Below are 25,266 nucleotides of genomic sequence, written 5' to 3' on the forward strand. Positions count from 1 at the left end.
TTATCAAAAAGGCAAATAGTGCGATGCGGACACTTATACTAATGCGTCGATTTGGTTTTTCAGTGACACAACTAAGGATAGCCTATCTTACTTACATTCGACCAATTTTAGAGTATGCATGTCCCGTATGGGGCCCACAAGTCAATAACACTATTTACCTAAGTGACCAGCTTGAGTCAATACAAAAAAGAGCAGTCAAAGTAATATTGTGCGATGCTTTTACCGAATATAAGTTAGCATTATCCACTTTACAAATTCCCTCTCTTCAAGAGCGTCGTCTCAGTTTGATCCTTGAATTTGGCCAATATCTTCTCAGAAGTGATAAATACAGATCGATACTACCACCAGTTTTAGTGAAACATCGAAGTACTAGGTTGAAGAAATTTGACAGATTAGCAGCACCTCCTTCACGCACAAATCGTTTTTCCAACTCATTCATCCCTTTCTTTGTATCAAAGTATAACAATTGTTGATTTTAAACTATTTGCCTTCTGATTTTTTTTTTGTCGTTTGATTTAATCCTTTTTTTCTTTTTTGTAAGCACAAGCGCCATTTAGTTTTATGACTACGAAAGATTGTGCAAATAAAACCTATTCTATTCTATTCTATAAAAAATGGCATCTAAGGGATTACAGATCCCTTCTTCTTGCAGAAGAGATAATTTTAAACCCAAAAATATCATTTTTAAAATAAAGTCGTTTGACTTTTTATTTCATGTCTGCGATGATGAATCTTCTATCATGAGAGCAACATGAAAAAAAATCAGTGTGTTTTGGGAGTACTTTGGAGGGTTTCTATAGACGAAAGGTTGAAAACATTCCTTCGTACCTTCCACTATTCTAGCATATTTTTCTTATTTTTTAGGAATGAGGTACCAATGGAAATAAACGTGACAGGTCATAGCAGAGATTCTGGGTAATTGAACTGCATTATGAGCATCTGTTCTCTGTAAACACATCAGAAATCCCTAAGAGCAAATCCCTAAATCCCTACGAGCAAAAATAAATGCCTAGTGGTATCAAAACTGCATTATTGGCATCTGTTTTCCGCACACAGATCAGAAATCCCTAAGAGCAAATCCCTAAATCCCTACGAGCAAAAATAAATGACTAGTTGTATCAAAACTGCATTATTGGCATCTGTTTTCTGCACACAGATCAGAAATCCCTAAGAGCAAATCCCTAGGAGCAACAATAAATGCCTAGTGGTATCAAAACTGCATTATCGGCATCTGTTTTCTGCACACAGATCAGAAATCCCTAAGAGCAAATCCCTAAATCCCTACGAGCAAAACTAAATGATTAGTTGTATCAAAACTGCATTACTGGCATCTGTTCTCTGTACACAGATCAGAAATTTTAACTCCTACATAGAATTCTTGCAATTTATAAGTTGCCCAAGCGCTGTAAGAAGTTTCTATTAGGTATTTCGATTTAAGCTCTCTCTCTCTCTCTTTGGATCCATAGCAAAGATAAAGATTCTATCAATTTATATCTGCATATAAGTTAATTGATAAGATATTTATTCCAAAAAGATCTCTATCACATGCCCTCAAAAGGCCGAATTCGGACTTCGGAGTCGACAAAATACATGGTTGCACTAACAATGCAAAAAACAACAACGAAAAATAAAAATCACAATGAATAATCAATTATGAGTCAATAAATAAACTGTAATAAGTTAATTAAAAAGTTAAAAAGAAAATAAACCGGCCAAACTAAACTAAAGAAAAATTATATATATAAAAAAAAAAAGATATATGATTTTTTGAAATATGATTTATGATTTCATGAAAAAAAAAAAAAAAAAAAAAATTATAATAGTGATGTGTCTGCTAATTTCTTAAAAGAAATTAAAAACTTCATCTCTATGAAAGATATCCCGGCTTTATTCTTGTCTAGTAATAATACGGTTGTGGTAATTCGAAAGACGGTGTCGTAGAGAAAAAGTGAGTTTACTTATAAGCAATCTGGATATGTTTTCATATTTATAAGATAGTGCCACTGAACAGTACCACTGACCACTAGTTATTTTCTTTTTTTGGAGGGTTTTTGTATTTTACTTTTGGAAAGAGCTAACTGATCACCTCCTACGCCTAGAGAGTTAGTTCTCTCCTCCCTTCTCTTTGTTCTCTCTATCTTTCCTGTTCAATTTGTTTAATCCACTTATTTTGATTAGCATGGTATTTTTTGTTGATGTTGTTTAATTTTTTTTCTTCTTCTTGTCCTTCTGTTTGATTTTATTGATATTATTTAATATAATGTTTTGTCTCCCAGTCTCACAGGCCAAATAACCTTCGTGGGGGTCTAAGGCTTTGTAATTTTTCCTCTGTTTTCTTAGAATAAATTGATTGATTGAACAATGAAACACTGACGCTTGGGATACAGAATCTTTGTCTACATAGGTTAAAGCCCCTAACAGTCATGTGCACTACCAGGAAGAGGCAAAGGGAGCGATGCCTCTACCCCAGAAAACAAAAGGCATTAATAACACATCAAGATCGGAAAATGTGATTGTCCCATTAAGACCCAGTAGAAAAAAAGTTTCTGGCAGTCCTTACCGTCCCCCCGGGGAAAAATATATTGACGATATTCTTCTTAGGCGGCTAGGATATGTCTTCATATGCGACAATCAAAGCTTTATGTTGTAGAACATAATACCTTTTGAACTACGCGGGCCAGATTTTCAATTGTACAGATACACAGACGAAAAAGCTTTTTTTTTGATTTTAAGTAATTAACCGCTTAATTAATTAACTAATTAATTAGACGCAGGTTAATTAATTAACCTGCGTCGAATCGAAGGCTTAAAATGGTATGACAAGATCCGCAGTACTGAGATCCTGAAGACCTTCAAGCTGGTGAACCTCTCTACCCAAGTAGAAGCCGGCTCTCTAAGGTGGTGCGGCCACCTACTCCGTCTCCCACTAAGTACCCCCGGAAGGATCATCTCGGACTTCAATCCTTTGGAAAATGGCTGGAATCACCCTCGAGGAAGGCCACGCACTAGATGGCTGATGTAACAAACCAACACCTGCTCAGCCACAACATCAACCCAAATGAGGCCCCATCCTTAGCCCTGGACAGGGCTACTTGGAGAAGACTGACGGCGCTGTCAACCAGTTCCCTCTACGCTGGTGACTCTGCTGAGAAAGAGCGTTAAGGCAAGTCAAGTTTGTTAAGAATTAGCCCTATTTCATCCTTTGTGACTCATTTCAAAATTATTTGTCAGATGACCCGTTTCTAGTTCATTTTGAACGACCTTTTACTGGAATAATTTCGTTCTTTAACGATCAGCTATCAAAAAGAGAAGAGGAAACTGAACAGGAAAACTAAAACTGAGGGAGGGAACTTAGCAGGGGCCGGGATTAATTTTCCTGAAAGGTTACACAAGAGAAGGACAATCAAATTTGTCCCAGAGAAAATAATTACATCCTTGACCCCCCTTGACAAAGGCTTACTAGCTTGTCAAGTTTGATCTGTTAACTCTTAATCAATAAATTAGACATTAATAAGATTACCTTGGGCTTGGTATGCACGGTGAAGCTAAGTATAACGTCAAAAATCCGCACAGTTGAAGCATTGGTCCAAGCTATGGCTTCTTGCACCCTTAAAAGCACTGCCAAACAGGATAAAACCTTGAAATAGAAAAAACAATTAAATGTGGCCCAGCTTGTAGCTCCGTCAGTTGAGACTGACTCTGGTATGTGATTCTGCTTCAAACAAGGTGCAATATGTCTACCTTTCTGTTAAGAAAAATTTTGCGGTGTTTTACACCCCGCATATCGCAAATATGGCAACATATTCCTTTTTTATGCCAATAAATAGAGAAAGACAAAGTTTCAACCGAAAGTAAAGAGCCACATTAAATATTAAAATGAACGAGAAGACTGTCGGTTCCTCAACTCACTCTTTGCGTTAAGGTCTAGAAGGTATTTTAGCGTGCAACAGATACAGTCAAAAAAGTTGCAAGTTTTTCATTTACCAATTGCCTTATAAAAATACTTGAATTTAGAATTTCATAATTTACAACAAATGCAAATAAATAAGGACTTTCACTTTCGAACTTTCATAATCCTCCAAGACTCAAAGGATTGCAAAAACAGAAATAAGTCCTGTATCATACTGCTGTTGGATTTTGTAACAAATTTACAACAAATGGAAATAAATAACGAATTTCACTTTTAAACTTCCAAAATCCTCCAAGACTCAAAGGATTGCAAAAACAGAAATAAGTCCTGTATCATATTGCAATTGTGTTCTGCAACAAATACGAATAAATAAGGACTTTACCTTTTGAACTTCCATAATCCACTTGGACTCAAAGGATTGCAAAAACAGAAAAAAATCTTGTACCACACTGCTGTTGGGTTATAACATTCATTCTTAAGCCATTAGAAAAAAGGCAAACCTTAGCATAAAGAGCGGTAGGTTCAGGGGGCGGTAGCAACCATAATATATAGAATACTATTTGTTTGTAATTTAATGTTGCTTTTCACTTACAGAAAAAAATTTCACTTTATTTATGTCTGTTTTATTATCATAACCAGAGTGATCCTAAATATAAGGAGAGCTGCATCTCACCTCTATATATCTCCCACTCCAAAGAGACGTCCAATTTTTAAACTCACGCTAAACTTTTGACGACAAGAATCCAATATTGGAAAACTAAGTAGTAATTCTCTTTTTTTAAAGTTCGGGAAAACTTTTTTATAGCTTGGTAGGTATAGTGAAGTGTGTAATGCAACAAACCCGATAAAACGGATAAGGCGGTCACGAAACGGACCTTTTACCAGATACTGAACCTGGCGTGAAATCTTAAGGCAATCATAGTGTTACCAAGTTTGAACTAGTTTGATATAAGTTCGATACTTTTTTACTTTTTGATAGTTCGAAACTGGTTGGCTATATCAGGATTTTAAACTTAATAGCATTTCCGCTTTATTCTGGTATATTTGCGATTTTGCGACACAAAACTGAGTTGATTCGGGGACTTTTGATACCCAATTACTTTTCAATTACCCATCTCCTGACATTTTACAGCCCCTAATTCAATGTTAGAAAAAAAAGAAAACAATCCAAATAAACATGCGTCAATCATCAATCTTCTTGTAAGAAATGCAGAATGTTGCCTATATATCGATAAAACATGAAACCTCTGTTCTAGGTTTGTAAGACAAATTAAATTGACGTGGCGCAATTTTCATCAACATCTTGTGGAGGAATGTTTATCCAGTTTCCTAAAATTTTGCCAGGTAATAAATTTTGCGAATCTGGAATCTGAATAAAAAGCTGGTTCCTTTTATGCATTTAATGCTATTACAATCCTCCTTTTTTAAGTTTGGAAAGGTTTTATTATAGCTTGGCATCTGTAATGAAGTTTCCAATGAAATTAACCTAATAAAGGTGGTTTCATCGTTCAAAAACTGACCTTTATCTTACATTTGACCTTAGAGGTTGTCATACTATCACCAAGATTGATAGCAGTACTGAGGCTCACTTGATTTTATTTGCAGTAGAAGACAGCATTTTTATTTCAAAAGTTATGAAAGTCAATCAGTAATTAAGCCATTTGCAATTTTCAATTGGCTAAATTTGCTCCATTCTAAAATATTTTCAGACAAGTACTTGAGAAGTTTAATGAAAAAAATCAGGAGATCGAGGGGGATGCCATTATGATTTTTATACAGGATGACCTCTGTTTGCTTTGAAGTTTGATGTCACTGTTTACTGATGAAACTTCGAACTTTTTTCATATTAAGTAACATGCTGAAAATGTCTTATTTACGCAATTTAAATTTCATCTTGGATGTTGTTATTCACAATTTTCAACTTTCTTATGTCCGTTTTCTCATTTAGTTTCATTCGTGTCAATGGCTGTTATTTCCAATGGAAGCTATAGAGTTCCAAAAAGGGGTCATTTTCAGTTGCCCTGTCATTACTAGTGGCGGACAATGGACTATTGTTCAGGTTGGTAGATAATAACCTATTATCTGGGCGAGTAAAAATAGAAACTGACAAATAAATATTCTTACATTTGTCTTACATCTTATATTTAACCTTAGAGGTTGCCATACTATGACCAAGATCGATAGCAATACTGAGTAAAGTGATCGAATTACCAACGCTTCTTGACCACTAAGGTCCCTTCGTCGGCCCTGTAGTGTGTTGCTACGACCAAGTCCGATCTCTGGTCAAGTTCGATCCGATTGATAGCAGTACTGAGTAAAGTAATCGAATTACCAACGCTTCTTGACCACTAAGGTCCCTTCGTCGGCCCTGTAGTGTGTTGCTACGACCAAGTTCGATCTCTGGGTCCATATTATTAAGCCAAGGTCAAACCCACTGTACCACCACTACCCAAAACAAAATAGCAGCATTGAATATCCCTTGTATTCGATTTGAAAAACCTGTTTTGACATCCAAAACTAAAATTTTACCTTATGTTGACCCTTGGTTCTACCTAAGTTTTACCTAGTTTGGTAACAATAATGAGGTATCCCATAAGACGTTGCAGATGGGTCCCATGTAACATTGCAGCCTTGCATATAGCACAGCTAATCCCACTACTTCAAAATTAAGGCAGCGCAAAATTATAACGTGCCTATTTTCACAATTAGCCCCAAAAACACATAATAAATAGCAGCTTGTTGCGACACGAAGCCACCCTGAGGCGAAAATAGCAACAGAAAGATGTGTCAGATTTTGGCTAAATACACCTCTATGGTCGCCACTGAGCAGCTTACGAAACATAAGAAACAACAATAAGTAATAGGTTTACTATTAACAGTGTTTCCAAGTACTTACAGAAAATTAATACTAATATATGTTAGTGAGACTCCCTAACAGCCTTGTTGGAGAAAATTGTTGGTGGGTTTTGAATACAAAATTCAATGAATTCGGAGAATTAAAACAACAGCTGCTTCACTAAAAAAATTAGTGGACGAATATTCGTGATTAACATTTTTGTATTACCCTTAATGATGATTTCATATTCCCTAAGTAAGGTCCATACCTATATGTGTATTACACTTAGTATCTGATTGGGTATGTCATGCTGGCAATGATGTAATATGATTGCACCATTGCCACTGATTATGTGATTGCATGATTGCCAATGCTGGCGATGTGTATTGCACTTAATGGTGATTTCCCATTGGCTAAGTAAGATCCATAACTAATGTAAGCTTGTCTCTGATTGGTGGATTCGTTTTAGCTCATTAATCATAGACCATCTCACATTTTCAGCAGCATAAGTGGCAACGTGAAGTTTTTAACATACTTGTTTTACATTTTGATATGCAAATTCAAATATTATTTATGTATGTATCGGATTAACGACGCTTCTTTACTACTAAGGTCCCTGCGTCGGCCCTGCAGTGCATCAAATATTATTTACGTTTTAAGGTCTGACGTTTTCAATCTCTCGCCAAATTAGTGCGTTTCCCTGAACTGATAGTAGTAAATTTCGGTTAGCTAAAAAATCCTGTTTGAAGTTTAACAGCTAACAGAAAATTGCTAGTGACAATATTAACAAGGAGGATACCAACATAAATGAGTTATTAAAACAAAATCAAACTTACAGATTTGAGTACAACATTATTATCAGAGTCAGCAAATCGTTCCAAAATCGTAACAAAACATTTCGAAATATCACCAAATTTGATTTTCAGAATGGAAGACGGAACTCTTTTAATACACATACTCAGTAATGACAGAACTGCTCCGACTGACTCTTCAGTTTGGGCTCCCTCCAATGTTGTCATCTGCAAAATAATCACGATTTTTAATTAGTCAATTATTAACTAAGATATTTAAAGCAATATTATTTTTAAAGACTATATTGCTTTTTGGTAAAATGTAAGGTCAGTTTCAGACAGGGTTAGATCATAAATTACGTAAATTGTGAGGCATACAGCTTTGATGTTCATCTATACCTAGAGGTATAAAAGATCTAAAGGCAAATCAGCCCATTATGACAAAACCGAAGAAGAAGATTTTGAAAAATGCCGGGTTTATGGCGAGGAAGAACAAACACAAGAATATATCACTTATACACAACATGGCATCTTCTACGTTGGGAAATAATTAATCTAAAACATAACAACTTAAACATTAGGAAGAGCTTTCTGTACTTGTAAGATATATCTACCACAGCTTTATCATACAATATTCCAGCCTCAGGACAACGAGAGTTATATACACCTTTGTTTATTTTTAGGCTACATCAAGGTACAAATCTTTCATGTTTGACAGTTTAGTTAATTTGAGATCCATGATCCACAATTATGACACTCGATCTTCTGAGGAGACTAATTTTCCATAGACTGATTCGACCGGGTCGGCGTTTTCTGTGCTTCATAGGGGGATTAGAAGTTGGAATAATCTTCATCAGAGTTTAAAAAATTGTAGTGATATTTCTTTTTGCTAGAGTGAAATAAAATAAATCCTTTTTACTAAGTATGAATTTTAGTTCTTTTGTTTATTATTTTTGGGGGGTGGTGGGGTGTAAATGTAAATAAATAATTCAGTAGTGTGTTCTGGCCTTTAGGGGTATGATTTCATTAGTAATGTTGAATTTGTTTGTTGGAAGGCTTGTGGTGCCGATTAGGTCGTACTATTGGCTTTATAGATAATGTTTTTTTCTTTGTCCTGTATTATTTTCTAATTTATTTTTGCCACCCCCTCGGACAAGTTTTTTACTTCTCGGGGTGGCTGTTATTACTGTTTTGTATTGGTTTAATAATAAATGTTTTCTCTCTCAGTTAACCATGTTAAGAAAACAATTCTTACTTCATAATATGCAGAATAGTCATAGTTAACATATTTTGCATGCAGCCCCGCTATACTTTACCTCCGACCTCTTTGATGTGCAAAAATGTAGTCAAAATTATATATTTCCTATTTATGAATCTCAGTTGTTTCAACCCGTGTACCTGTAAAGTGAATCAAGTGTGACGAAACAAAACTGGAAAAACCAGTCAAGGGTAGCAGAACGCATTGAAAATATACAATTTGGGCTATATATTGCACATAAGGGGGGGGGGTTGAATAAGAGCGAGGCTGCGTGCAAAATGTATTAACCATGATTATTTTGTATATTATCAAGTAATAATTGTTTCTTAACATACGAGTACCTAAATTTCTAATATAAGAAAAAACCATAAAAAAAGATTAAAGTAATATATGAAATTTATATTGCCCTGAGGGTGGGTCAATACTAGCACCTGTCCTTGCCTCCCAGCAAGATGAAAACATACAAAAAGGACAAATTATCATCAAAGCAAACAAATTAAAGACATATATAGGAAAGGAGCTATGTTTCAAACGTTCAATCATCACGTTCTACGTCAGTCAACGTTCATCAACGTTCAATCAATAAACGTTCAGTTCAAATCAAGGATGTGAAATATTGCCCCCCCCCCTTCCCACGATCTTGGAAGAACCGGTCCGGATGCCCTCGTCCTCTTTTTTTTCTTGACCACATTTTGCAATGTCAAGACCACAGAAAGTGTCAAATGCACTGCTAATCCCCTACAAAGTTTCAGTGCTAGATTTACAAATCTGTTAGACCTTGAAGAAATCAGCAAATGATTTTAGTAGGGTAAATACTTAGAACAATGGTTCCAGATGGGCATGCAGTCCAAAGAAAGCTGTTTTGAGCCTCCTTTGAGTATATGCTTCAGAAAAATGTTTCCAGATGGGCATACGGTCCGAAGAAAGCTGTTTCGAGCCTCCTTCGAGTATATGCTTCAGAACAATGGTTCCAGATGGGCATGTGGCCCAAAGAAAGCTGTTTTGAGCCTCCTTTGATTATATGCTTCAGAAAAATGGTTCCAGATGGACATGCGGTCCGAAGAAAGCTGTTTCGAGCCTCCTTCGAGTATATGCTTCAGAACAATGGTTCCAGATGGGCATGCGACCCGAAGAAAGCTGTCTCGAGCCTTCTTTGAGTATTCAGGGCAATCTTTGCAAGTACTATCTTTTTTTGTGCTTGACTAACGGTAGTAAAAGGATAGAAAGTTTTTAAAACTGCATGTCAAATTGTTTCTTTTTTTTCTTTTACAAGATACAAAGGCGCATAAGATAATAAAATCAATTTCACTTATATTTTTTCCTCAATACCTAGGGAATTTTAAGTTTCACAAGGAAATAAGCAAGAACGGATCCATTCAAAAATTTTCTCTTAAAAGTATTTTCACAGAGAGAGAGGGATGAAAGAAAGAGAGGAAAGAAACAAGAGAGAGAGAAACACACAAGTGAGGGGATAAAGGAAAAGGGAGATAGGACGGAAAGAAGGGAAAAATAGAGAGAAAAAAGAGATTACAAGACGACAAGAAAAATCAAAAACATACCAAAGCTCCAAAATACTCGGTCTCTGTTTCTTTTCCGCTGTTACTTTTTATGACTTCAGCCACGGCAGCCAAAATAGCCAACATTTCTTTGTGTAAAGCTGAGTCAGGCTGAAAACCTTTCAAAAGCCTATAACAGAATAAAAATGAAGTAATTTCTTGAAATGTGGCAAATAAGACAATTGATGGGTACAGACCTTAATAACCACATATCTGAGCTAAAAACTCAATTTTCATTATGCAGCCTCTGTAGAAAAACTTCCCAGATATTTTACCATTGTTTAGGCTGTATGGACCTTTGTACAAATTTGTTTGAAAACAATCTCTTTTACAGCAATTGCCTTTTTGTTTTTAGCGTGGGAGCTCTTTTGCTTTCCTTCTTTATTTCTTGAGTTTTCTTAAGTTTCAAGTTTTGGCTTTATTAATACTTTTTTCTTATCTATTGCCATTTTGATTTGTGCTCTATCCACGATGGTTTATTTTATAGCTGTATACTCTTCCCCACCGTCTTTCTTTCAAATTTTTCTATTTCCCATGGTTTTACATTTTTTTTTACTCCTCCATTCTTTAAAAAAAAAAAAATTTCACTGAAAATAGTTCCTGAAAAGTGTTAGGCTGAACTTGCTATTGATTAACCAGTTAAGGACCTTTCATACTACTATTATTACTAGTAACTAACTGCAGTATCAAGCTACCTGAAGCTAACACCAGCTGTACATGCTCCCTCCTCCTTCACCTCCATCTATTCAAAGCTTCACTCTCTACCTCACCCCCCAGAAGCTCTAGTTTCCTTTGATTTTTTCCTTATGACCTCTTCAAACCCCATTCAGGAACAACCTGCTTTTCACTTGGCCTGGAGAGTCAAACAAACAAAATATTTGACAATCTGCCATCTATAAAACGTGGGCTACTCACCTTAACCTTTCTTTCATTAGAAAGAAAGGTTTTCGTTTGGCCTGGATAGCCAAAAAACACAATATTTGCCAATCTCCCATCTGTACAACGTGGGCTAGCCATCTTAACCTGTCTTTTATTAGGGCCTTTGAAAGCAGAAATGAACTATTCCTTTTGTGCAGCTTAATATTTCATATACCACTAATCAAACAAGAACTATAAATTGTATTTGCGCATATTTTAAGGTTATTGAAGACTCTTATTTCTATTGAAAAGGTTTTAAGAAAAAAAAAGTCAATAATATATTTAACTAAAAATTGTACCAGTATGCAAGCACAGAGTAGCAAAGCAAGTAGACACCCTTTAGGACAGGGCGGAGTAATGAACCCCCCTCCCCACAACTATAGCCTAAAAACAAATTAAGCAGCTGAAGTCTCCATATCCACAAAGGAAGACCCTGATCACCCACTTGCTAGGGTTTGAAAATTTATGCACAATGAAAAGATTACGAAATCAGCCATCAAATTCATTGATGGTGGAGTGGTCTCTTCCATTCCCAAATTAGGCAGCTTCTGCAAACATGGGTCTGGTGATCACTGTGGCTATTCTCTACTATAGACATATGACAGCCCAAAAGAGCTTAACAGAGTAGCCTATTGAATCTCAAATTAAGCAGCTTTGAACAACATGGGCCTAATGACCACTTGGGACTTTTTTTCTAAATACACAGTGTTTATTCCTTACTAGACATATGAAAGCCTAGAGGCCTTGATTTCATGTGATTAATATAGTATTTTAATTCCTGCAATTATTTACATTAGCATAAACAACTACTTGTTTAGTTCTTTAGTAATTTACATAACTTACCAAACTTATCTCATTTCTCCAGTAAGCACCATTCCAAAATTTATCTTAGAATCTGTTCAGGCTCAAATGGGCTAAATTTTCAGGCATTTTCCTATCAGCTTTCAAATTCTACTGGACTTACCTCTTTCTTTCCACTTTGCAGACACTGCAATATAAGAAATGAAACAATGAACCATTGGCTATTTGAATGCAACATGCTGACACCTGCACAGCGTATGATATACATTTATACATTTATGATAAATACATTTATATAATGTATATAAATATAAAATATATATACATATAATATAATGTATATGTATATAAATATTTATATGTATATAAATTTATATACATTTATGATATACATTTATACATTTATACATTAGCATATGATAATACATTTTAGTAATTCTAAGCTTTTAATGCTACTCAACACATGTTTTTTAAAATAATTTCGCGGTTTATAAATTGAGTTTTAACTAAACAGTAAATAGAAATGGTGTATTGGCACTATTGATTCCTAGAAAAACAAATGTTGAACAAAATGTTGGTTCTATGTCTTCTTCTGTTTGGTGTTAAATAGGCTTTCCAGTCTGGACTTATTCAGCCCCTTTCCTATTGTCTGTTTATACCATATGATGTGCTGAACTATAGATGGTTGCTATTTGTTCGTCTTGAGATAGCTCGGTTTTGATTATGTGTCTTGCATTAGGTCTTTTGATTCCAGGAACTGGATGACCAGGGTAAGTAAGTATGTTGATTTCAGTACTCTTTGAGCAGGTTAGGTCAGACAGGAAATTGACTGATGCTGGAATTTTGCGATGTGTGAAGCTTTTTAACAGTTTACTTTGAAGGATAAGCTGTGCAGGTGTCAGCATGTTGCATTCAAATAACCAATGGTTCATTGTTTCATTTCCTATATTGCAGTGTCTGCAAAGTGGAAAGAAAGAGGTAAGTCCAGTAGAATTTGAAAGCTGATAGGAAAATGCCTGAAAATTTGGCCCATTTGAGCCTGAACAGATTCTAAGATAAATTTTGGAGTGGTGCTTACTGGAGAAATGAGATAAGTTTGGTTTATAATGTTAACCAAATGGGTCTCTGATAGTCTCCATCCAAATATATCTCTGAGGGGGATTTGTCTCCCACTTATGTGTATTTTCCAATTTAGTTTTCCATCTTCCTCCTCTTGTTTATATTAAATAAAATTGTGTTGCAGTAAATGAAGACGGCAACACGTTGTCTTGCATGATCCTTCAACAATTAATGCTATTTGTAGGCTATAAGGCATAGAGCATATACATCAATTCGCCTAAAAATATAGTAAATACAAAGAGAAACCAAAAAAGATTACCGAGCTCTTTTTGGTCTCATCTTCTCTATTATCTGTGCCACCACTTGGAAAGTGCCACCCTGGGCACTGCACACCCCCACATCCCCTAGTTATGCCAAGACACTTTGGGATTTAAAAAATATTTGGAAATTATCACACTAAAATTACAAAAAACAAACCTAGAGAAAGAGGCATTAGTGCAGTTTGTGTAATTAGTGGCAAATGTTTCAGCAAAAGATTCTCCTCCAGCACTAAGCTCATCATCCTCTTCCATTCGATTGTCAGCACCAACTGCAGCATTGTGTTTTTGAAGACTTTCAGTTGTTAGTAGATTCTTCCCTATTGCACCTAAAAGGAAAGTAAGAGCATATTTACAAGGTAAGACATGGATTCTTAAAAAATTTTTGTTATCAGCAAATTGATCCCCACTAGATCAATTGGAAGGTGCTGTGAAGTCTTTCAGTCGTTTTTGAAGACTTTCAGTTGTTAGTAGATTTTCCCCTACTGCACCTAAAAGGCAAGTATGAGCGTATTTATAAGGTAAGACATGGATTCTTAAATAATTTTGTTGTCAGCAAATTGGTCCCTGCTAGATCATTTGGAAGGTGCTGTGAAGTCTTTCAGTTGTTTTTGAAGACTTTCAGTTGTTAGTAGATTCTTCCCTATTGCACCTAAAAGGAAAGTAAGAGCATATTTACAAGGTATGACATGGATTCTTAAAGAATTTTTGTTATCAGCAAATTGATCCCCGCTAGATCATTTGGAATGTGCTGTGAAGTCTTTCAGTTGTTTTGAAGACTTTCAGTTGTTAGTAGATTCTTCCCTACAGCACCTAAAAGGAAAGTATGAGCGTATTTACAAGGTAAGACATGGATTCTTAAAGATTTTTTTGTTGTCAACAAATTGGTCCCTGCTAGATCATTCGGAAGGTGCTGTGAAGTCTTTCAGTTGTTTTTGAAGACATTCAGTTGTTAGTAGATTCTCCCCTATTGCACCTAAAAGGAAAGTATGAGCATATTTACAAGACAAGACATGGATTCTTAAAGAATTTTCGTTATCAGCAAATTGATCCCCGCTAGATCATTTGGAAGGTGCTGTGAAGTCTTTCAGTTGTTAGTAGATTCTCCCCTATTGCACCTAAAAGGAGAGTATGAGCGCATTTACAAGGTAAGACATGGATTCTTAAAGATTTTTTGTTGTCAACAAATTGGTCCCTGCTAGATCATTCGGAAGGTGCTGTGAAGTCTTTCAGTTGTTTTTGAAGACATTCAGTTGTTAGTAGATTCTCCCCTATTGCACCTAAAAGGAAAGTATGAGCATATTTACAAGACAAGACATGGATTCTTAAAGAACTTTCGTTATCAGCAAATTGATCCCCGCTAGATCATTTGGAAGGTGCTGTGAAGTCTTTCAGTTGTTTTTAAAGACTCTCAGTTGTTAGTAGATTCTCCCCTATTGCACCTAAAAGGAAAGTATGAGCATATTTACAAGACAAGACATGGATTCTTAAAGAATTTTCGCAAATCCCTGCTTGATCATTTAGAAGGTGCTGTGAAGCCATAAATCACTGGTTTAGAACAGAGGTCAAAGGTGTGACTATAAGCTCAGCCAGAGTCAACCCAGCTCTAAATGGGTATCTGGAGAAATCTGGGGAAAAACACAGGAAGCGTCAGATAATTTCTTCCCAACCATGCATTGCACTCTTGGATGAAGCAAGTAAATCAGGAGATTGGTACCTGCACTAACTATTGATCAGCACACAAAAACGTTTTTTAGGAAAGTTTTTAAATCTGAAAACAAAAATAAGTATATTTACATGGTAAAGCATATGTTTTTGAAAACTTTCTGTTGTTAGAAGATTCTCCCCTACTGCACCTAAAAGGAAACTATGAGCATATTTACAAGGTAAGACATGGATTCTTAAAGAATTTTTGTCATCAGCAAATTGATCCCTGGTTGATATCATTGGTTTGGAACAAAGGTCAAAGATGTGACAGTAAACTCAGCCAGGGTCGACCCTGGGCTCTAAATGGGTATCTAGAGAAAACTAGGGGAAAAACAAAGGAAGCATCAGATAATTTCTTCCCAACCACACATTGCACTCTTGAACGAAGCCAGAAAATCGGAGGATCAGCACCTGCACTATGCAGACTATTGGCCGGCATGCAAAAACATTTTCTAAGAAAGTTTGAAAATCTGAAAACAAACATAAGTATATTTACATGGTAAGGCATATGTTTTTGAAAACTTTTTGTAATTAACAAATTCTTTCCTGATATTGTCAGGACTTTTAAAAAGAAGTAGCTTACCAAAATTTAGTTTTCTTTTCATATGATGTTTGGTTACTCAATTTTACTTGTTAATAAAATATATACAAAAAACAAACAATTTGAACAAAGGGGAAAATTGCTACAATTTTCCAGGTAAAGAAGCATATTATTTTATTTGTGCTTGATGGTTGGTGTTTAATTTAGTACATGATTTTGCCCCCAAGTTCCAGGGTATGTGCCCACGGGGAGCGAGAAACTGGTTAGAGGTTCATTAGAGTACCCAGAAATGGCATCAAAAAGACCTTGAAAACTGGGCTTGACCATTCTTTTTTTGGTAAAATTGTTTTAAATCTTCCAAGGGTCATTCATTGGGCTAAAAGGACTAAAAATTTAAAAGAGAAGAGTGTCAGGGACAGACAATAGCCAGTAACTTTTACCATTGATTGGTTTAAAACTGATCTATAAGTCCCTTGGCCAAGAGAACACTAATGTGAAAAAAAAATTTAGGGAACCATGCCCTCCTTTCAAATGGGTCATATTTTCTGTTGAATAGAAGCTTATACCTTTTTCCTTAGACCAGGGGATCTCAATGCAAAACAAAAGAAAAAACATTACTTTTTTCCTTGTGTGGCAGTCTTACCAAGCCTCCTGTATATGTTTGTTCTTCAACTATTTATTGGCATACTATAAGTTCAAGATAATTTCTTTTCTAGATGTTTCTCAGTGTATTACAGAACAAATCAAAGTTTGCAAATCACAAGTAACTTCTATGGCAATATCAGTCCATCAGCAGGAGTATCTAAGTAAAGGATATTGTCCATCTTTCATAGATTTTTTTTTTCACAGGACTCTAGAAAATTTAGGTGGTTTGTTTCAACTAGGTAATTGGAATGAGGGTAATTACGTGTTGTGACTTACACCCAAATTTTTGAATAATGCAGCAAATTCAAAAAGGATGATCATTATAAGACATGAAGGGATGCAGTCTTACAAATGGATATTTTAACATTTAGAAGACAGATTCAAATGTTATGCAAATTAACTTACCAAGCTCAAATAAATGGCCACAATAGTATGCTATGATGAATTTATTTTGGAAAACATAGATGAATTGTCAATGGTAAAATGTTGGAAGGAGGTCTTGGTAGCTCAACGTTTAATAGATGTTCTAAGCAATCACTCTTAGACCTTGTCTAACTTATTAGTAAATTATGAACAAAATTTCTAATACCTGAACTCAACCTAGACAAATATCCATGCACCCCTGTATGTTTTTACAGGGAAATTAAAGTACAAACTTGGGACTTAAAATAAACAGACATTTGTTTAAATAAGATGTCAAACCTACAACAAGCAGAAATTACAACGCCCAATCAAGCAAAAACTTAAAATAGCACATAATACCAAAAACACAGATGGCTTTGTTTCAAGCTATCTTTGTTTCAAAAAGCCAATTTGATGGTTAATCCATCAAAAATATACACATTTTGACTGCAATAGGGCTGAAAATATCCTAATTCAAATCATAGGCTACATACATCCTTGAATATACTCATATCTGAATCCACCATTTTAGAAAAACAAATAATTTAATTATCTGCTTTATTTTAGCTGTTAAAAAAAAGGCATTGTCTTTCTTGACTTGACTGACATCTATACTGTTTTATTTTTTTCAAGTCCTTTTTGTCCAGCAAAACATCCTTGAAATTTTCATGTCTTACCTCCAAGCTTATGTTCCTTAAATGAGCCCAATCATTATGTTTTTATGGATTATTAGCAATTTATTTTTTTAGCTAACAATTTTTTTTCACTATCATAGGCAGTGCAAAAGCACTGCCTAAGTAAAAAGCAATGTGGACACAATGTATTTTTTTGGCCCCAAAAGGCTAGAGGGTTATTTTTGCACTTTATTGGCACATGGGTAGATTATTCAAACTAAAGATTTTTCTTAGACAGTTGTCTTCTCAATAAATTTTTAAGGAAGGGATTCAAGTTAGGGAAATAGCAACAAGAATGAGGTCTTTTTCAGTAAAACCAAATGAACCAAATATTAAGTTCCACACATGGTGGAAATGTCATGCTGGAACCAGTCATACAAAAATATTCATTTTAATGCTTAGAGCTGAATAGAGCTAGGACTGAATAAATATTTGTAAAATTAAAAAAAAATGGTTTAGATGTCCTAAAATAGTTGCCAACCATGGAAGGTACAACAAACATACCCACAGTAGGTTGCATTCTACTTTTGTAATTGTTTTGTACAGCATCTTTCTGGTCTATATCCCCTTTTAAGAAACAATAATGACACAAATTACAGTCTATTTTATTTCAGACATTGTAAATTTTTATTTTATCTCCCCCTGGCATATAAGGTGAAAATTATGTTCTGGTCTTGAGAAGGTATGGGGGTTGTCAGCCATACTCATTTTAATTTCAACATGTTTTGAGTTAGAATTGGTTATTCATTGTAATCTCTGTTTGTTTTGGGTTTTATTTATTTATTGATGGTGATTTGTGGTGGTTTTAAAATTGCTAGATTTTTTTTATTTTATTTCTGCTCATTTTTGGTTTAATAGAGTTCTTTACTTTTTATTGAAAAACTGATCTTGTGGAAAACTTATTTTTTAGATTAATTACTATGTAAGACAAATATTACAATAAAAACATATCAAGTGTTTATTTTAGAAATGGGGGACCAGTAACACATAATCAAAACCAGTCAATGAAGCATTTAGTATTTCAATGATTACCAACCCAAGGAGCCCCAAAAAGGCTCCTTGGGTTGTGCTGCAGAGCCAACACTAGGCTTAAAACAAATATAGATTACCACAAATAAAGATGGTCAGTCCTTAAGCACCCAAAAAAATAGAATGACATTTGTGGAAAACAAATGTGTGTTTTGAACAATTTTTGTTTTTCATTAAAAACAAGAGCTAAGAGCTCATATGGCACTTTTGACAAGGCAAGAAGAGCTAAGAGCCAAGAGATCATATGGTATGAGCTCTAACAAAATTCTATGAATCAATAGATTGATTTAAAAAGTAAAATAAAAGGCTTAATGCTGGTCAAGATTTAAAACAAGAGCTCTGAGTCACAAAGTCCTTCTAAATATCAAAATTCATTAAGATCCAATCACCCACTCGTAAGTTATAAATACCTAATTTTTCCTCTCCCTTTTGCCCCCCAGATAAAAACGACTTTATCAAGTCAAATTGTGCAGCTCCCTGACATGCCTACCAATTTTCATTGCCCTAGTACGTCCAGAAGCACCAAACTTGCCAAATCACTGTGCCCCTCCCCCCAACTCCCCCAAAGAGAGCGAATCCAGTACGATTCTGTCAATCACGTTTCAAGGACATTTGTTTATTCTATCCACCAAGCTTCATCCCAATTCCTCCACTCCAAGTGTTTTTCCAAGATTTCCCCCTCCAACTCCCCCCAATGTCAAAAGATCTGGTCGGGATTTGAAATAAGAGCTCTGAGACATGAATTCCTTCTAAAAATCAAATTTCATTACAATCCGATCATCTATTCATAAGATAAAAATACCCCAATTTTCATGTTTTCCAAAAATTCCGGTTTCCCCCTCCAACTCCCCCGAATGTCACAGGATCTGGTCGGAATTTAAAATTACAACTTTAAAGCACAAGATCCTTCTAAATATCAAATTTCATTAAGATCTGGTCACCCTTTCGTAAGTTACAAATACCTCAATTTTCAAAATTACCCCCCCCCCCAATTCCACCAAAGAGAGCAGATCCAGTCCAGTTATGTCAGTCACGTATCTTAGACAGGTTTCTATTCTTCCCATCCAGTTTCATCCTGATCTCACTGCTTTAAGTATTTTCTAAGATTTCCAGTCCCCCCAACTGCCCCCCTCCCCAATTATGCTTGATCCAGTTGAGATTTAAAATAAGATATCTGAGTTACGAGGTCCTTCTAAATATGAAGTGTCATGAAGATCCAATCACTCCTTTGTAAGTTAAAAATATGTCATTTTTTCTTATTTTTCAGAATTACCCCCCCCCCCCCAATTGAGTGGATCCGTTCCAATTATGTAAATCACGTATGCAAGACTCCTGCTTATTTTTCCAACCAAGTTTCATCCCAATCCCTCCAATCTAAGCGTTTTCCATCATTTTAGGTTTCCCCACCCCAAACTTCCCCCAATGTCACCAGATCCAGTCAGGATTTAAAATAAGAGCTTTGAGACACAATATCCTTCTAAATATCAAATTTCATGGAGATCCAATCACCCGTTTGTAAGTTAAAAATACCTCATTTTTTCTAATTTTTCAGAATTAATGTAGTAGCAAAACTGGGACTTTAGGTTCCCCCCTCCAACTCCCCCCAATGTCATCAGATCCAGTCAGGATTTAAAATAAGAGCTCTGAGACACAATATCATTCCAAACATCAAATTTCATTAAGATCCAATCACCCACTCATAAGTCAAAAATATTTCATTTTTTCTATTTTTTGCAAATTAACCGGCCCCCACTCCCCCCCAGATGGTCAAATCGGGAAAACGACTATTTCTAATTTAATTTGGTCCGGTCCCTGATACGCTTGCCAAATTTCATTGTCCTAGCTTACCTGGAAGTGCCTAAAGTAGCAAAACCAGGACCGACAGACAGACAGGCCAACAGAATTGGTGATTGCTATATGTCACTTGGTTAATACCAAGTGCCATAAAAATTAAATAAACACTATTTAAACATCTAGGAATTTTTTTTTTAATATCAATGCATAATGTACACATGATTTAGCTTGGTATAAATTAGACTTGATGAAAAATTTACTACATATTAAAACTAATTTGATTGTTACATACATCCTGATATAAAAGAAAATGAGTTCTTAAATGTTTGCATAGCACCTGTGCTTACACATGGGCTACATGTTCGCATGCATGGTAAATGTGCTAAGTATATGACTGTATACTAAAATTTGAGCTTAATGTGCTCTGATTTTAAATTCTTATACTTCAATATTAGGTAAAAATATATATTGAACAAGCTTAGATCTCTAATCAAACAGTAAAGACATGTACAATTTTACTACATGTGCATTGACCCTCCTCAAGTCCAATCATAAGACATATAATTTTCCTGCAAGGTGTACCCTGACATATAAGATTCCAGCAGGGTATACCCTGACAGACTCAACTAACAGTCTTAGGAGTTTAGTTCATATGAAAGTTTGTCGACTAAATATTTGATATTAAGGAAGGCGCTGAAGCTTTGAACTCTTAAATAACATAAGTACACTTTCCATTAAATTTTGTTAAGAAGAAAAACCTTTACTCTGAATATAATCCTGTCCCCTTCTGCAATGTGCAAGTATTGAAAAAGCAAATTATGTACCCTGACATATAAGATTCCAGCAGGGTATACCCTGACAGACTCAACTAACAGTCTTAGGAGTTTCTGAAAAGTAAACCTGTCCATTTCTACAGAAATCTAAACCATTTGGTTTCTATTTTCAAAACCTATATGACCCATGTCAAAAGATCATTTTGAACCTAATTTTATGCATTTTAACATACAGTCTCCTGGGTTTCCTGTAAAAAAAATTAATGACACTTCAATATTAACTTAACTTCTTGGGTATTTTCAGGATATTTAACAAGTACCCTTTTTTCAATCTTGTGATTTTAATGAGCTAAGTAAACAACTTTCAGGGATGGACCTACAGCCGAAACTTGGAAATGGTCTATCCATGTATCTGTTTCAACCCTTTCCTTTCTATGACCCTGAGTTTCATTAGCTTAGAAAAATGTTGTATACAAGAAAAACAAATATTTATTGACTTATCTACAACAACCTCTTTTTTGGAAATACAAATTATCTTATTTTGATGTATATACTGTCTTATTTCAGTGTTTTAGGTTTCTTTGTATATTAACAAAAACCTGACTGTCTTCTGATCCTAAAAATGTAACTTATATAGCTTAATATTTATTCTTGCTTAATATTTATTCTATAAATCACAAATATTAAATATTTTTTCTTCTTTTCAATTGCTTGTCAAAACAAAGACCACATATTGAATTTATTATGATGAATAAATTCATCATCATAAATTGCAGTGAAGATTTCACCATGAACTCAGGAATTCTGTTACTACACTCACAATACAGCATGCTGTGGTAAAATAGGCTAGGGGCAGCCCAAAAAACCCATCTGTGTTTTTCTGAAAAAGTGTCAAAGAAAAGTTGTTTTTTCCAAAAACAGGTCTTTTACCTTAGTGCTCTATTGAATTTCTTGGAGTTTTTTTTTGTAGTGTTCTGTCAGTTTGTTATATGAAGGAATATTTCTAATAAATAATAATAATTCCTGAAAGTTTTATTTATCTTAAATCAGCTTCTTTCTAAGATGGATAAATTTCCCTTATTGGGAATTTTGTAAAATCCTAGTTTAGCTACTTTTTGCTATCTAGGAGAGAAGTTAGGCTAGGAGAACAAAACTTCTAGCAATGAATCCAAGGCCAAAAATATGTTCTGGGAAGGTATTGCTAAGCTTTTATGTTAGCCCTCTTCTGATTTCTAAGTCTTAGAAATTTGCCAGCTTGAAATTTTCATAAAACAACATTTCACCTTAATTAATAACAGTCTTTCCAATGAGACAGTCACTGATGAATCAATTAATTCTTTTGAAGATGCTGCTGATTTTGGATTAGAGTAACACAGAATGGAAGTACCAGGGGGATACAACACCTCATCACACCCACTAATTGTGTCACCTTATCAATTCAACAGCAAGATGTTCTACAGGAGGATGCAGTTCAGATTATCATGCTGTAAATATGATTTAAGGTAATAGAATTTTGAACTGTATCAATGGTTTTTTTTTCTAAATTTTGAAAATGTATTTGCAGATCTTTGAAACATTATAAATTGGAACTGAACATAAATTGTGAAGCTGAAAACAGTTTTGTTGTACTAGCCTATATTTAAGCAGGAAATCTATTTTGCAAGGTTTCAGTCTTACAACACAAAAATTTTTGAAGATCATCAGAGGTCAGGGCCCTTTGGCAGGAGGAGTAGAGGTATACAGACTACTTCAAAATACCTTCCCAGGATACAGGCTACTTTAGTCTGTATACACATACCTATAATTTTCATTTTCTTAAAATAGGCTAACCCCTTTCTAAGTCAGGAGAAATTAGCCAAACTAGAACTTTGCCAAGAATTTACTATCTAGTGCTATATTTTTCCCCATCAAGTGGAGAGGTGTAATTGCCACACTACCCTGAACAAGTAAGCTAGGGTAACCATTAGGCTATTTAAAAGTGTTTATTGGGGACTTGAGTGACAAAAAGTCAAGCCTACCTTTCTGCTTCACTTGGTTGCTCAACCCAAGTGGATGAAAAAATCCTCTTTTGGCAGCATCTCTATGGATTTTCACATCAGGGTTCGAGCTAGAACTCTGTCCCTTGGCCCACCTTTTTCCTTTAGCTGATTTAAGTCTTTTCAGTTTCGTCATTTTTATTATTGTACAGTAGCCTACAAAAAATAATCGGTCACAAAAGAGGAATCAGCCTCGTGCTTCTACAGATTTTGCAATAGCTGCCAAAAATTCGTGCAGTGTTGGCAGTATATTACTTTGGAACACAAAATAATACTTAGAGGAAGAAAAATTATATATATTTCGTTTCAAAGTGACACATACCCAATCCGGACAAACAGACCCAAGTGGGTAATGGTAACTCAGCAGGCTGAGCTTTTTTTGACGGTTATCGTTAATAATTGCAAACGATCACAGTAAAGGTAACATACAGTACCGAGAAGTCTTGTAATTTAAATTGTAAATTTTTATTTTAAAAGACACTTTTATTTCATTTATTTATTTTATTTACTTTGTTCCAACTTGATCGATCTTTTCGCTACCCAATATCGTCTTTTCATCTCCACTTATTCCCTGTCTTAGTGACTTTGTCTTCTTAACATGAATTTTCAAGCCAACCCTTGCACCTTAAACTCAGACAACCTCTGAAAATAAAAGATACTTTTATTAGAAGACCGTTTTATTTTAAAAGGGCAGCCAACGAGCTGAGACGTGGAAATGTCTTGATTATTTTTTGTCTGGCGAAGCTTTTGATCTAAGAGAGAAATTTTAGAAAATAGTAGATATAATAGAGGAATTTTGGTGCTTGTAAAGAAAGGTGTATGAAATTTTTGGCGGTAGGCTTGAAAATGAGCTAAAAATTTATTATAGTTGTTACTGTCAATTAAAGATGTTTACCTAAACGTATGTGTTGTATATTTTTCTCTGAATAATATTTCGTACAGCCGTGAAGGGACTTGGTAATTCATTGAAAAAGAAACATACATGCATAAAAGAAAGCATCCTTGCTGTAATTTTATTTTTTAGGGAATTTCAATGCATGTACTGGTGAGAGGACGAGTTGTACCTTTTGTGAACAAACGGGTCAGAATCATTGGTCGGAGAATGAATGTGAGTATGTCTTCTCCATTAGGAGAAGTGAGGATTGGTCTCGGGAAATAAATAGACGATGAAAAAATTTAACAGGTCTTTATAAAGAAGAAGGATTAATAATTATGAATGAGATATTGGAAGAACTGTTTGTTGAGGGTGATTTTACATGCTATAGTGGGTTCAGCCCGACTTTAATTGATTATATTTTATGTAGTTTATATCTTTAATCTCTTGCGGGGGACCTATGGGTCCTAGAGTTGTTTGAATCTGAGTATTTGCCAATGAATCTTCAACTGAGAGCATGTATTCGACGATCTGAAAGGGTAAATGAAAGGTCTATTTGTGATGAAAGGATCTGTAAACCAGTTTCGATAGCTAAAGAGATTCTTCTTAGGAGAAAGAAGGATTGACCAAAAAGGAACTAGAAATTGAGAAATTTCAGAATGATTGCCATTCGGTTTTTGAATTTTTCAGAACCAGTTGAGATTGATCGAGCTGTTTTGGTATTTACACATTGAATTTATGAGAGCATCAGGTCTTTTTCTCAAGATAGGAAACATCCGACCACTTAAGGCAACAGAAACATTGGATCAGGAGCTGAATTCATGCAGCTTAGTTGAAGATAGGAAAATATAATAGCGTCAAAAGAGCTAAAATAGAAAGAGGGGCAGATGGAGGCTAATGAGGAAGAGAGCTTATAGCGTGAGTAGTTTTGTTCGGTAGTTAAATGTTTAATCAGGGCTTAAGAATTTAGAAAGATGTCCTACCAGTTGAGCTGTGCCCAGGTTATTGTGGAAATAGAGAATCGGAATCTGTCAGGCCGAATGAGCCGAAGGGCTTAGAGGATAAAGATTTTGGTCTCGAGATGGTGTCTTACCCTTTAAAACACAATGACTATGATTTATTACCTAGGCCTATATCTCAGCAAGAAATTTGGGATCAGTTGAAAAAGGCTAAGGGTAGTTCATGTTTAGGAACAGATGGTATATCTACAAAAGCACTAAGGTCAGGAAAACCGACTTTTATACCAATTTTGGCCTCAATTTTCTCATTTATTGTGGCAAAAGCTTGTTGTCCTTGATCATCAGGCATATCAGTAGCAATGCCTGTTCTTAAGAAAGATGACAGG

General features: G+C 35.1%; 1 protein-coding gene across 1 annotated transcript in view; it reads right to left on the minus strand.

The window, feature by feature from the left end:
- LOC136041650 (RRP12-like protein) overlaps positions 1-23,281 on the minus strand; it is a 107,087-nt gene extending 83,806 nt beyond the window's left edge. The window contains exons 1-5 of the mRNA XM_065726355.1: positions 23,030-23,281; positions 13,607-13,775; positions 10,355-10,481; positions 7,583-7,765; positions 3,521-3,637 (exon numbers count right to left, since the gene is read on the minus strand). Coding sequence (XP_065582427.1) covers positions 3,521-3,637; positions 7,583-7,765; positions 10,355-10,481; positions 13,607-13,775; positions 23,030-23,183 — 750 coding nt within the window. The 5' untranslated portion in view covers positions 23,184-23,281. The remainder of the gene's footprint in view (positions 1-3,520; positions 3,638-7,582; positions 7,766-10,354; positions 10,482-13,606; positions 13,776-23,029) is intronic.
- Between the last annotated feature and the right edge of the window lie 1,985 nt (positions 23,282-25,266).

This window comes from Artemia franciscana, unplaced genomic scaffold (assembly GCF_032884065.1).
Source record: "Artemia franciscana unplaced genomic scaffold, ASM3288406v1 PGA_scaffold_32, whole genome shotgun sequence".
Classification (NCBI taxonomy): domain Eukaryota; kingdom Metazoa; phylum Arthropoda; class Branchiopoda; order Anostraca; family Artemiidae; genus Artemia; species Artemia franciscana.